At 37.8% G+C, this 13751-nt stretch overlaps 1 protein-coding gene across 1 annotated transcript in view; it reads right to left on the minus strand.

Moving 5' to 3' along the window:
• The window catches only part of LOC107752059 (phospholipid-transporting ATPase 11C-like), a 66710-nt gene that overhangs the window by 13771 nt on the left and 39188 nt on the right, over positions 1 to 13751 (minus strand). The window contains exons 2-3 of the mRNA XM_016567909.1: positions 11700 to 11813; positions 9529 to 9618 (exon numbers count right to left, since the gene is read on the minus strand). Of these exons, the coding sequence (XP_016423395.1) occupies positions 9529 to 9618; positions 11700 to 11813 (204 nt within the window). The remainder of the gene's footprint in view (positions 1 to 9528; positions 9619 to 11699; positions 11814 to 13751) is intronic.

A 13751-nucleotide genomic window follows, 5' to 3' on the forward strand; every position in this document is an offset into this window, starting at 1 on the left:
TTCAGCGAGAGCGGGATCAACAAGCCCCGCGCTATCACGCAACGGCGCAGTCAGTCAGTGAGCGCTGTAACAGATGAAGTCAAATCTTGTGGGATTCCAAAAATAAACTACACAGAACCCCAATATTCGGACAAATATACATAATGAAAAGATGATACAAAATGTAATACCTTGGAAAATGGCATTTAAGACTTTTTAATGGCCTTAATTTTCTCTAAATTGACCTTTTAATACCCCGCGGACACACTGTGATAATAATAATAATAATAATAAATGTTTCTTGGAGCACCAAATCAGCATATTAGAATGATTTCTGGAGGATCATGCGACACTGAAGGCTGGAGTAATGGCTACTGAAAATTCAGCTTTGCCTTCACAGAAATAAATTACATTTTAAAATATATTCAAACAGTAATTTTAAATTAAAATTTGTTTTGATTAATTAAATGCAGACTTTGTGAGCATAAGAGACTTCTTGAAAAACATTTTTTTTTTAATCTTACTGACACCAAACTTTTGAACTGTTCTGTATAAATGTGGCTACTTTTTAAATGACGTTTATTTAAATGTAAATGTATTTCTGTAAATTAAGGATAGTCAAACAATACAGATTCTAGACCAGGGGTGCCCAAACTCAGTCCTGGAGGGCCGATGTCCAGCAGAGTTTAGATCCAACCCCAATTAGACACACCTTAACCAGCTAATCAAGCTCTTACTATGCATACTAGAAACTTTCCGGCAGGTGTGTTGAGGCAAGTTGGAGCTAAACTCTGCAGGACACCGGCCCTCCAGGACCGAGTTTGGGCACCCCTGTTCTAGACAATACATGCAATTCGATTGTGCAAGTCGATAATTAATTTCATGTTATGGTTGACAACTAATTATGGCCGATATATTCAAATTCTACTATTTTGCCTAAATTAATTAAATGTACAGCATCAAAAATGGTAATCAAAAGTATGTCACAGCCATTGCCCAGAGAGGTTCACTTGTAATGAACTCAAACAAACCTTTGTTGGAGTAAATTATTATTTTATGTAAAACTGTGCACTATAAAATTATGCCAAAAAGAGTAACATAAAATTTGAATTCTGAAAAATCAACCATGAAGAATTATGGACCTTATGTTTTGAAAACGTAGCTATATATGTGCTAGAGCAGACTGTTAGTATATTAATAATGCAGCTGGACATAAGGCGTCATGTCATAACCACGACAGCTTGAGTTTGAACATCCAAGATCCAATTGCTGAAAACAGTAAACACCAGTTTAAACAGTTTAACATGAGTGGTTTGTCACGCAACAGAAACCATCACTCTTTCAGGAAACAACATAAGTTCACAACCACTTGGTGTTATTAATACTTGCTCTATGTGTTTATGTGGAAGAGAAAAAAATAGGGTAAGTTATGAAGTCAAGATCACAGAGTTGTGAACATTTTGTTCGTCCTATGAGCTACAGCTAACACGAGACCCACTGCGTCTTCCTCTCACATCCTGCAGGGCCTGTCTGAAAGAGACCAGCGCAAAAACCGCATGCCACAGTGAGAAACGGCATCTTCACTGCAGAAAATGGCTCAAACACAAAGATGCCGTGTGTGCTGTATCGGTGCCAAAATTGCTATAGGGAGAGACTGTAAACCCGGCAGGACTTCTGAAGGTGAAAGCCCATCTCAGACCAGCAGCACTCCAGCTCATAGCTAATAATCCCCATCATCCTGATCACACACACACTCAACACACAAACACCAAAAAGTGCTTTCAGCCCTTACTCAGTCTAACACCAAATAATCCCAAACAACCCCTCTGAAACATCCACACACATACTTCACTTTTGGACTGCGCCATTAGATGTCATCTAAACCGCTCTGTGATCCGGCCAATCATGCAACCTCCCCCTCCTCATGTCACACGCAAGCCGTTACTTAACAGCCACAAGTTACAGCTCGCAGGCCAACTCAAATGCACTTAGGCATCTTTAAATCCTGCCCCACAGCTTATGCTAAAACAACACGCAGCACTGTGAGAAACGAGTGGCGTTTGTGCACACGCATGTTCACAGGAGCAAAGATCTTTCAATAGTGGCCCATCATGTTAAAACACCTCTCAGTTGCCAGGTGTCTGCTGACAGCTGTTTAGCGGCACCGCCGTCAGGAACATAAAGAAGAAGAGAAGATAGAGGGCTTTTCTTGCTAATTTGCTACACCTTCAGCAGAAAGCAACATTAAAGGGGTAGTTCACTCATTAATGGAAATTCTGTCATTATTTTCTCACCCACATGTCATTCAAAAACCTGTATCACTTCCTTTATGCAGAGCACAAAAAGACATTTGAGAAACGCCTCAGTTATTTTCTGTCCATACAATGAAAGGTAATGTTTTGGACAAAACACCATCATGGTAACACACACTACACTAAAAGAATGTAATAAATATTAATTTAACAAAAAAAAAAACTCATGTACATAAAAAATTAAGAAGAAACAATTACTTAAATCTAAAAACACAAAATGTGAAGCGTCACACGGGCAATTTGATGAATGTCATTTTATGGTTTTTCACTGTAAATGATGCGGAGTAGTTCATTTTCACCTTCAAAGACCTGTGCATTTAAACAGTATTTTATTGTATGTAAAAAAAAAAAAAAAAGCAGCATCATATGACCCCTTTAAATGTCCCATTAAATTTTTTTTTTTTTACTGGACATAAGTAAACTTACTGTTAACCAATCAACAGGTTTTTACCATAGCATTTTCATACAGGTTTGTAAGAACAGGTGTGAGTTAGCAGGGTGAGCAAATGATGGCAGAATTCACATTTTGATGTGAACAATCACTTTACATTCAGCAGTCCAGGAAGTTTTTTTTTTTTTTTTTAAACGAAAGCCAAGAAAACACCAAAGAACGCACCTTACTGCTGTGAATATCACCCGTTTCCCATATGGCAGGTGTATTTCTCCTCTCCACGGGAGCCAGGGCTGAGTCTGGGATTCAGTCAGCAGAAAGCTCTCTAATGCGCTCCTGCAAGTGATGGATGTTGTGGGGGCCAGCAGCCCTGCACATCGTTTTTTTGATTTAATAAATTGATAAAGGCCCATCTGGATGGAGCCCACTGCGGCTTCCCACTTGATTAAAAATATTGAGAGATGCAGCCCAAAGTGCCGAGGACACTCTGTCCTACAGTATGCTTTCCTTTGCTTTTCGTTTTTAATACACACACACACACACACACATTTAGATGTGCAATGGGAGTTTATTCCCCTGGATCACTCAGTAACAGACAGCGCCACTGATACAGTTCATCAGCGACTGTAATGAAATATAGTCACTTCTCTGATGAAGTGCTGCCCCTTCGACGCTTTTACGCTCACACAAAACACCCCCACCCATCACTGCCAGACCCACCTCGCTAGTTCCACCTCGTAGACGCAAAACACCATCCATTTAACCGCCGCCTCAAGGGAGCCAATTCCCAAAGCTAGTGCTGAACACATCAGTTACCGCCGAAACACCTTATAGAGGCAGACACACAACATGTGAGGTACTAAATACCAACACAGACCTTAGTGAGATAAAAAAAAATACAGATGTAAACTGAGATTAAACTGCTTAATTAATTTTAATATATTTAACATATTTTAGTGATAATAATTTATCAACACTACCAGTTTCTGTAAAAAAAAATAAAAAAATCTGTCAATGCATCAGAGCGACATTAAACTCTGTTGTCAATTAGCACCGATCTTGTTTTCAGTGACATAAAACAGTGTAGATAAAAATGAACGACTTTTGAGCATGATAAACTATGTGTCCCATGACACATTAAATATATAGTTAAATAAATATTAGGGCTGGGTATCGATTCAGATGTCCCGATTCGATTTGATTTCGATTCGCAAGCTCTCGATTCGATTCGATTCTCAATTTTTTTGATTACATTCAGTGAATATAGTTTTAATACAAATGCTATTGATATTTCTAAAAAATGAACAGTAAACATCAGTTTACGAATGGTGAATTAATAAAAAGAAATTAAGAACCACATGCCTGTATTTTAAACCTAATATTTTTTTTGTATAGGGTCCTTTTTTAAACAATAAGAGGGCCCAATAAAATGTTCTTCATTTTTCTGGTAATCAGATGAAGGCATAAAACATTAATTTAATTTATCCTAAATAATCAAATGAAAATTAAACTCTTTTATTTTTTGAAAACAGATGTGATTATTCCTTTAAAAATAAAGATTTATTAATATTTATTAGCAGTAGTAGCATTGAGTCTTCAGACTGCTAAATAGTAATATATTCTGACAGTAGAACGTTAAACTATTGACAGGCTTTCTGTTGTAACATCGCGCAAGGTAAATAAGGGTGACATCTAGTGGATAAGACTAATGATAAGATTCACGTTAATCAGATCTTGTTTTAAATGTGTGCTGAAATAAATACTGGAAAAGATCGATTCGCGGCTTTTGAGAATCGATATCGAATCGACGTCATTTAAAAAAACGATTAATCGGAAAATTGATTTTTTTTGCCCAGCCCTAATAAATATACAGTTAAATATATAGTTCATGGAATTCATAATGTCGGTTGGTTGCTTTAAGATGTCGTAAAATAACGTTTATTGAGACTTTTTGTCCTTGACTTTAAAATGTATCTGCAGGCTTCCACCTGTGTGTGTGTTTGCACAGTGTAAACCAATGTTTCCTCAACTGGTGGGTCACAGATCTGTTCTGTTGGTCTGTTCTCATCTCAGCCGCAGGGAAAAAAACTCTAAATGCAAATAATAAAATGAAACTAACTATATTGTGCAATAAAACAATAAAACAATAAAACATTTTTGTATGGTACAAGCCCCCTTTAGGTCTATTGTAAAATCTGAGTCCTGCAACAAAACCAGAGTTTTGTGGTACAGATGCCACTGCAGATGCGCCTCTGTTACGTTTTTGAAGCATTACAGTCTGGCATGGCATTTATAGGCATCATGTTTTGCCCTGCACATGCTTTTAAATAACTAGAATTATTAATAACTAATTTAAAATTAACATTCTAAACAGTTCAGAATAGTTTGATAAAGAATCAATGAATCATACTGTACATGCTGTACTTCTTTCCATCCTTCACATTCGTCTACGCTAAAATATCTGCACAAAAAAACTAGGGGTGGCATGATACCATTTTTTCAGAACCGATCCCGATCCGATACCAAAAGTTCTGAGTATCGGACGATACCGATACGATACCAGCACAGGTTTGTTTTTTTTTCTATACCTCAGTGTGTGTTGACCTGATCATCACTCTTTTGTGTATTACACACATCTACTAAACATAGACAACTTCATTATAAAGAAAAATAACAAATTAAAAAATATATAATCATAACCAGGGGTGTGAAATAACGAATTACAAATACTCACGTTACAGTAATTAAGTAGTTTTTAATCAGTAATTGTACTTTTTTTGAGTAGTTTAAAAATTGTGTACTTTAAGTGATGTATCGGTACTTTTACTCCGCTATTTTCCTCCGTTTGTGGTCGTTACATGCTTATTTTAATTTTATTTTTATCCATCAACGTGATTGGATAGATAGTAATGGGTCTCGTGACTTTCGTCAAATCAAATTGTGCATAGAAAACTTTAACCGCTAACTGTTTATCATGGCTGCTGGAAGCGCATTCTTCAAGCATCAATTCAGTCGCATCTTCCTCTAACTTAATATGTTAAGGTAAATTTTGGATTTCTTTGACTTTTGATGAGTTTGAGCGCGTGATGCGTGCTGTGAAAAAGTGTTTTGGAAACACAAATTGAGGACCAATCTGCACCTTATTGATGACCCGTGGCGTTAATATACTGCATCTGTGCCAGCGCGTGATGTAATAAAACTTTTTTTAAATCCATTTTATACAATCCGCCTTCAATCAGCAAGTGCACTCGCGCATAAGCAAATTTCAAGTTCAACACTTTTTGTTCCATTCAGTCGTGGATGCTGCTGATTCACCGAGACCGCCGCTGCTCAGCAAAGAGATGTGTGTGTGTGTGTGTTTTCCTTTGAAAAAGTTTCCCCAGAAATACTTCGCTATTTAATGCATTTTTCCTATGTGCAGCGCTTCGAGTGTAGAGAATGGTTTATACTCGCCGCGTCAGCGCGAGCGCGAAGGTGCGCACAGCAAAAATGACGCGAATATTGAGGAATTGATGGATGGTTTTCATGCTAAAGTAAAGTAAAAGACCACTTCTTAAACCGGAGAAGGTGAACATGTTGGTATTCTTATGGGAAAAAAAACATGCAAGAACTGTCACCAACAACAAGTTTAGTTTTACTTTTCTTTTTGTTTTCATTTTGAAAAGCTTCTTATCTTTGCCGTTTACCTCACGTTACGATATGGAGGCTCTTTTATTTTTATTTTTTATTTGATTCCTCAGTGTTTGCTAAACGTTCTGTAAGTCATTAGTGGGTATATAATACAGCATGTGGTGTATGCCATGCCTCATCTTATTCGTTTTGGTTAATAAACGTTTTGTAAGCTAGTTTGTCAGTGTATCTTACTGTTTTATTGTTGTTGTGCTTTTTAATTAAGAATAACAATGAATCCATCTTTTGTTTTAGTCTTAAAAAGTGAAAGGTGTGTAGATGCATGTAAGAAAAACAGACAATTATATTTTCTTGTAAAACTTTACAACAAGATTGCAAATTCGTGAAAGTGAAAGCACCCCAAGCCCGGCTTATAACACAGCAAAAGAACTCCCATTCACAAAATTCAAATCACAAATACTACTGATGAAAAAGAACGGGTTGAATGTTAACCACTTCTGTTTCCATATAACTTTAAACTATGATATAAGTTCATCAGCATGCATTGATTAATCCCATGTTGTAGTGCAAAATAAATAACTAAATAACTAAATATTGCGACCAAATCATGTGCTAGTGCGACCAACTGAGAAAGTTAGTCGCAAAGAGCGACCAGTGGGAAGAATGACTCTGGAGCCCTGTATACGGAGTGGCACAAAGCGCTTATGCGCATCCCGTGCGCAGAATTGCAGCGCTCCGCAAAGAAAAGTTCAATGCACAAAGGGAAGAGATTTTGATGTGTAGTGTATTATATCTGTGCGATAGTTTATTGAGCCTTTTCTTTTAACAGTTTTAAATTTCAGTTCCTGTGCGCGTGAAGAACAATTCATAGTGCTCTCTACTCTAGTGAAGTGATCTCTAACAGACACCTGGTAGAAATTACCCCTAAAAAAAAACATCCTCATTTAATTCATTCTATAGCGTTTACTCAAGATTATGTGCTAGTTTCCTCTTTATGGTTATGCACTTCCACTCGGCTGAACACTGACTGCTTGTTAGCGCAATCCCTAAACACACACACACACACACACACACACACACACAGGTATTTTGAACATTCCAGCAGAATGTGTGTCAAAATGTGCGTGTGAGAGACAGAGATTCCCCTCGACTCCTCCCCTCCTTATGTCCTCCTCTCCTCCCATCTTTTTTTTCCCATCAGGACCCTGGTGAAGGCACGCAGTGCTATTTTTAGCATACTGGTGCTTTTTTATCAGTCAGTGTCTATTTGTGGCTCGAAAGAACTACAGAGGGCTTCCTGGCTGCTGACGTCAGCAGCAGTGCTGTGCTGCAGAGGCGTACAGGGAAAGGAGAGAGAGAGAGAGAGAGAGAGAGAGAGAGAAGGGGGGAGAACAAAGAAATGAGGAAAAGAGAGGGGGTGAGGAACAAAAAAATGGCAGGATGAAGACATGGGGAGACAGAAATGGGCGTAAGATGATGGTGCATTTGTAAAGGGCCTCAGGAGAATCACGCGCTTCTATTTGGAGGCTGGTGATTTAAGCGCTGTTCTTGTGTGACAGGCGCGCGTGTGTATCTCCCTTGTGCAGTTATAATAGTGGGCTGCGTGGGGAGAGCTAGTCAGAGAGGATAAGGAGCCCCTCCAGAGAAAAGCAGGATTAGTAGAGGCACGCCAGACGCATGCCAGAACCGGGCAAACACCTGGGGATCTCTCTCTCGCTCTCGCTCACACACACACACACACACACACACATCACGTCACAACATGGATGCACATAAGATATACTGTGAGATGCACGTGTTTAGGCTGTGGACGAAACAGAATGACATTGCTTTGTTTAGTTAGTCAACGACTAAAGCTTTTTAGTAAGAAGGCATCTTGTTAGAACCATAATGTCACGTTAAGCATGATAATGTCAAATCTATATGATCTATAACATTTAATTCACATAATATACAATGCTTAGTTTAGAGAGAGATACTGGATACTGAATTGAATTCAAAAAGTTTTTTTCTGTAAACTTTTTATCTATGAATTTGCTGATTTCAAAAGATCTGTCAGATGCTTTTTTTGTATTTTCAAATGACCACAAATTCATGTTTCAAACCGAGTTTGAGAGTCTTTTTGATACATTCATTAAAAGAATTGGCTTATAAGTTCTTACATTTGTGAATAAGCCAGCAAAACCAGTCAAAAATTTTATTTTCCAGTACCTATTCCTATATGATCACATTCAAGTTTGGGCTCAGTAAGAATTTTTTGAAAGAAAATAATACTTTTATTTAGCAAAGTTGCATTAAATTGATCCATTTCCATTTTAAATAAATGCTGTTCTTTTGCACTTTCTACTCAGAGAATCCTGAAAAATGTATCATGGTATCCACAAAAATATTAAGCAGCACAACGGTTTTCAACACTGAAAATAATAAGAAATGTTTCTTTATAGTAGCAAACCACCATATCAGAATGATTGCTGAAGGATCATGTGACACTGAACACTTGAGTAATGGCTGTTGCAAATTAATCTTTGCATCACAGGAATAAATAACATTTTGAAATACATTAAAACAGAAACCCGTTATTTAACATTGCAGTAACTTAAAAAATCACAGTATTACGGTTTTTATTTTTTTTAATCAAATAGCCTTGGTGAGCATAAGAGACTACTTCCAAACACATTAAAAATCGTACTGATCCCAAACCTTTGAATGGTACTGCCTTGATGCTGCCTTTTCTCCATATACTGCCTGAGAATGCAGCATTTGCAGGTTTCAGACACAGTCATAACCACATAAGACATTAGCCTCAATCTCACACGTTTTTAAAAAGCTGCCAAGTGAGGTGTCAAATCGTGCATGTAATTTCTCACTCCTTGTTTACATGACAGCAAACAAGACCATATGCTCTTCAGCAATCCACCATTACCCTTTTTTAAATACACACACTTGTCTAAACCGCATCAGCCGTTTACACGGTTCCACTCGCTAGTTTAACTAAGGTCGTCTTCATGTGCTTTTATGGAGCGGAGCAGAGGCTTTCCAGTCTCGCTGTCTCACTCTCTCTGCCATTATCACAGGTCCAATGACATCAGATCAGCATGGGGCAGATACAGCCTGGCTATGAGTCACACATAAACATACTCGCATCCTCTCACACACACAGAGTTTGACTCTCTGGGGATGGAAAACGCTTATGACTGATCAAATGCACTCACTTACCTGCACCAAGAATATGATGAGGAAGTAAAAATTAGCAATTCTTCTAAACTGCTCGAATAGGTTCTTTGGCAGGAAGTTCCACACTGTGTACTGAGGAAGTGAGAAAACAAAGCAACAACAACAAAAAAAGTGTTAAACAGTAACAAGTTCAAAAACCAACAAGCTGTCAATTACTTTTAGTTGAAAATTGTGTCATCATTTATACTCACTACTTCACACAAAGCTATTATATGGCTTCAGAAGACTCGTAATATAGCGCACAAGTTACATGAATTAGTTTTATGGTGCTTTTTGTCATTTTTGAAGCTTATCAGCCACAGTTGCGATTCACTTTCATTATATGGAAAAGCAGAATGGACTTTTTGCAAAATCACACTGAATTTGTATTTTTAAGTGAACTATTCCTTTACAGCAATGCGAGTGTAAATCCACAACCTGATGAAAAGCTGGAGGAAGGATTAAATGCATTCAATATTCATCAGCTCCCGTGTTTGTGCTTTTCTGGGAGAGGGAGCTGAGATGACTTCAATGGCTCCGGAGCTCTCTGATGTGTGTGACCGGGTGGCAGCTCTCTGGGTCAGCAGGTATTACATTGATTTGGATTAGCGTCTTATCGACTTCGTTCGGCGAACCCCAGAAAAGGGGAACCTGCCACATGATCCGTTTGGCAGTGTCCTGCTATTCATTCACCTCTCTTTTCTGAAATGGACGCGACGGCATAAGCGCACTAGTTCACAAATACCAGTTAACATCAACATTTAAGGCTGAAACTAATACAAACATACAAGGAAAATGTTTTATATTTTTCATTGATGCCATGCCTGTTTATCATTTTGCACATTAATAAAAATATTAATATAATTTTAGATTTAATATACAATAATATACTATATTATACTATTTCTATTTAACAAAAATATATGTATAAAAAAAATAGTATGGCATGGAAAAAGTAGGAAAGCTGTATCATTTTATAAAATGTATAATACAATGAAAAATGCACTTTTTCTGGCAGGAGTATAGCATGTCACGCTGCTTGAATTTCAGCTACCCAATAAGCCAAATAAATGCAGATAGTGACTGGATAATGTGGGAGGGGAGATAGAGAGAGAGAAAGACCGAAAAATAACTGGAATGTGGACAGCTATTGCCACCTAATATAACCATCACTGCTAAATAATGGATCGCCATGGGTGAGGAAAGTGAGAGAGGGCAGTTTGGGGCACCTGCAATAAGATAAAGGGGGATACATCATCATTTCTAACAAAGTAGATGTTATACTGAGGTAAACTCGAGAAGCTGTGGCAGGTCTGGACCTCTTTTAGAGGAAAAACAGGGTCCAAGGGATACCATGGAGAAAAGGTTATTGTGAGTTAGAAGGGGGAAGATGCAAAGCAGATGCATAGAAAATTGTAAACATCTCAGTGCAGGTAATTAAAGTGTGTTTAGAGCCTCATGCCAGAGAGGAATTGATCACTGGATACCACAGCATGGCCACAGGTCTGATAAATCTATTACTTCTTACTCCCTTGTTTCTTCCTTTCGTATCTTAAAACACTTCTCATCTATTGACTGAATGAGGAGATTCAGGAAGTCCCACAAGATTAAGGGGGGCAGAGTCAACCACCCTGAACACTTGAGCGTTAATTGCAACTATGTATTTATCAGCCGGATCTCAAGCACTGCTCTGACAGGCAAATTAGCGAGTTTTGTGGGGTGGAAGGGGGTGGTAAGATTTACTGCAGTTTGCGAAGAGACAATTATGAAAAAACAGAGGGGGGAAAAAAAAAAAAGAGAGAAAATGGAAAGGAATTTCTAAGTTCAAACGCTGTAGGGGGGTCCCAACAGTCTCTTCACACCTGGAGGAACAGGTGGCTGAACACCAGGGCTTGAGAGAAGCGTGTTGCAGCCATTCTCTCCACATGCGGCTGCTAATACGCATCTCTCATGTGTTAATGCTGTGGTGCAGTTGCCATGGCATTAAACAACACTCGCTAATTATGAGCTAAAGAAAATTACAAACAGGCTCTTGTAGGGAGCTAGCAAACCCTTAATGCTGTTATCCTGTAAAAATCTGATTACACTGCAGCGAGGTTAAGCAACAGCCCAGCTTGTGCTTTCAGACTTGTGACGAGGTGAAGTATAACAAATAACAAAATACCAGAAGTTACCTTGGAGGACACAATCCTGTTGTCACAGAATTTAGAGGGGATGACAGTGTCCGGACATGGCCGATGTCCTACATAGATTGTCCTGCTATCCACTCGCTTCTCATCTCCTCCACACTACAGGGACACATGGGGAAACAGGAAAAAGGAGAGAGAGATCATTCACATGAACAGTTAAAAGTGACGTAGCAACATCAGCTCAGACTTGAAAAAAGACATAATTTTGCTTTTTTACTTGGTCATAGTATTGTTGTGACAGCAAGGTAACATTAGGAACAAAGGCGGTCACTGGGGTGGTACTTTTTCAAAAGGCACACCTTTTATATCCCTAAAGGGTTCATATTAGTACCTTAAAGTTACATATTAGTACTTAAAAGTGGGGCTGGGTATCGAATTCAATACTTTTTTAGGCACCGACCGATTTGCCTCGATACCATTGAGTAGTGTTGGCCGATATGCTCCATAGTCATATCGTCCTATCGTCAGCCTGTGAAATCACAGATACACGATATTATCATGTTAATTTATTTAATTACTTACTTAGTTTCATAGCCAGAGAGTGAGCCAACTCCAGGGTAGGGCTAAAAGCTGCCTAATGTTAGTGTTATCTATTAACTAAATATATCAAATATTTTTAATATGACTGAATTTGTATTTAACATGATTTAATAGAAAGATTTTAAGTTACTAATTATAATGCTTACATTTCCTCAGTTATTCAAACAGCAGCTACAGAAAATGAACAAAAATCATTTAAATTATCAAAGAACATTATCACTGACTTCAGTCTAGTGCGAATTTATAAACTTTAAAAACCCTCCCGTTATAATCAGTGAAGCTGTATGTAATACATCTACACTGTATGATGAATAAATCTCTAAATACATTGCACGTACATCTGCACTTTGTAGTTTATGATGAGAGAATTTGCGAGAGAGCAGAATTCATTCAGTGAGCGCGCGCACTGAAAAACAAAACTCCGGTGTTTCAGCCTCTGATTGGTCATTGCATTCATAAACTCAACGGAATCGTGTGTGATTGCTTATAACGCACAACACTGTAAAGACTCAAATAAATATGATGGAACAAATAAGCCCTAATATTAATTAGATAGTATTATGAGATTACATCTTGTCTGCTTGTCAGTATTTGCATGTGATTTGCATAATTACTGACAATTGGCCACTTTATTTTACTGGTGTTATCCTATAAGGTTTCTGGAGACATTCAGTTTCATACAGAAGAAAAACATTTCCACAGATGAAACATGAAGCTAATAAACACACGATTACGACATCGTATATGATTTGTATGTGATTTTCATGATATTCTGCCTATTCTGCAACATTATATATCACATTATATCACAATCGGAAGTTATTACAAACACTCAATGGTGGTTTGAAGTGAGTTTTGAGTAAAAGCGTAGTATTAAATCTTATAAATTGTCTTGTGTAGCATGACGCTACAGTGTGCATGAATGGTCACGTAAGATGCCTTCTCGGTCGTGTAGTGTGGATATTGGTCAGCGGAGACAAGGCGTATTATGAATATGATCTGACATTTGACTGACATTTGAGTCAGTACAGCGATCGCGGAAGAGAAAACAGGCAGACACTGCTGGAAGCAGCTAATGCTCATCAGTAAATCAGTGGACAATGAATAGAAATGATGATTCTGTCTAAGATATGCTTTTTTTAAAAATGAATTTGAAACATATTTCCAAAAGAAAACCAATTAGAGCTTTATCAAAAAGCTGTAACATGTCTCTAGAACAGACATAAGGCAAAATAATCACTAAGTAAAGGTGTAACAAAATGTCTCTAGGATAGACATATGGCAGAAGAAAAAAAATCCCGTGTCCACAACATTTATCCATTATTTTGATTTCAAATCCAAACGTTGTTTCTGAACATGCTTTTTCAGCATTGTGATTCTCTTTTATCACAGTACAGTAATACAATCTTTCATAGACATATTCACGTTTAAACTCAATAAATATAACTTGTTTAACTACCACCACGAGTGCCATCTATTATTGCCTTATCTAAAAGT

This window comes from Sinocyclocheilus rhinocerous, unplaced genomic scaffold (genome assembly GCF_001515625.1).
Source record: "Sinocyclocheilus rhinocerous isolate Xijiao unplaced genomic scaffold, SAMN03320098_v1.1 scaffold662, whole genome shotgun sequence".
In the NCBI taxonomy this organism is placed as follows: domain Eukaryota; kingdom Metazoa; phylum Chordata; class Actinopteri; order Cypriniformes; family Cyprinidae; genus Sinocyclocheilus; species Sinocyclocheilus rhinocerous.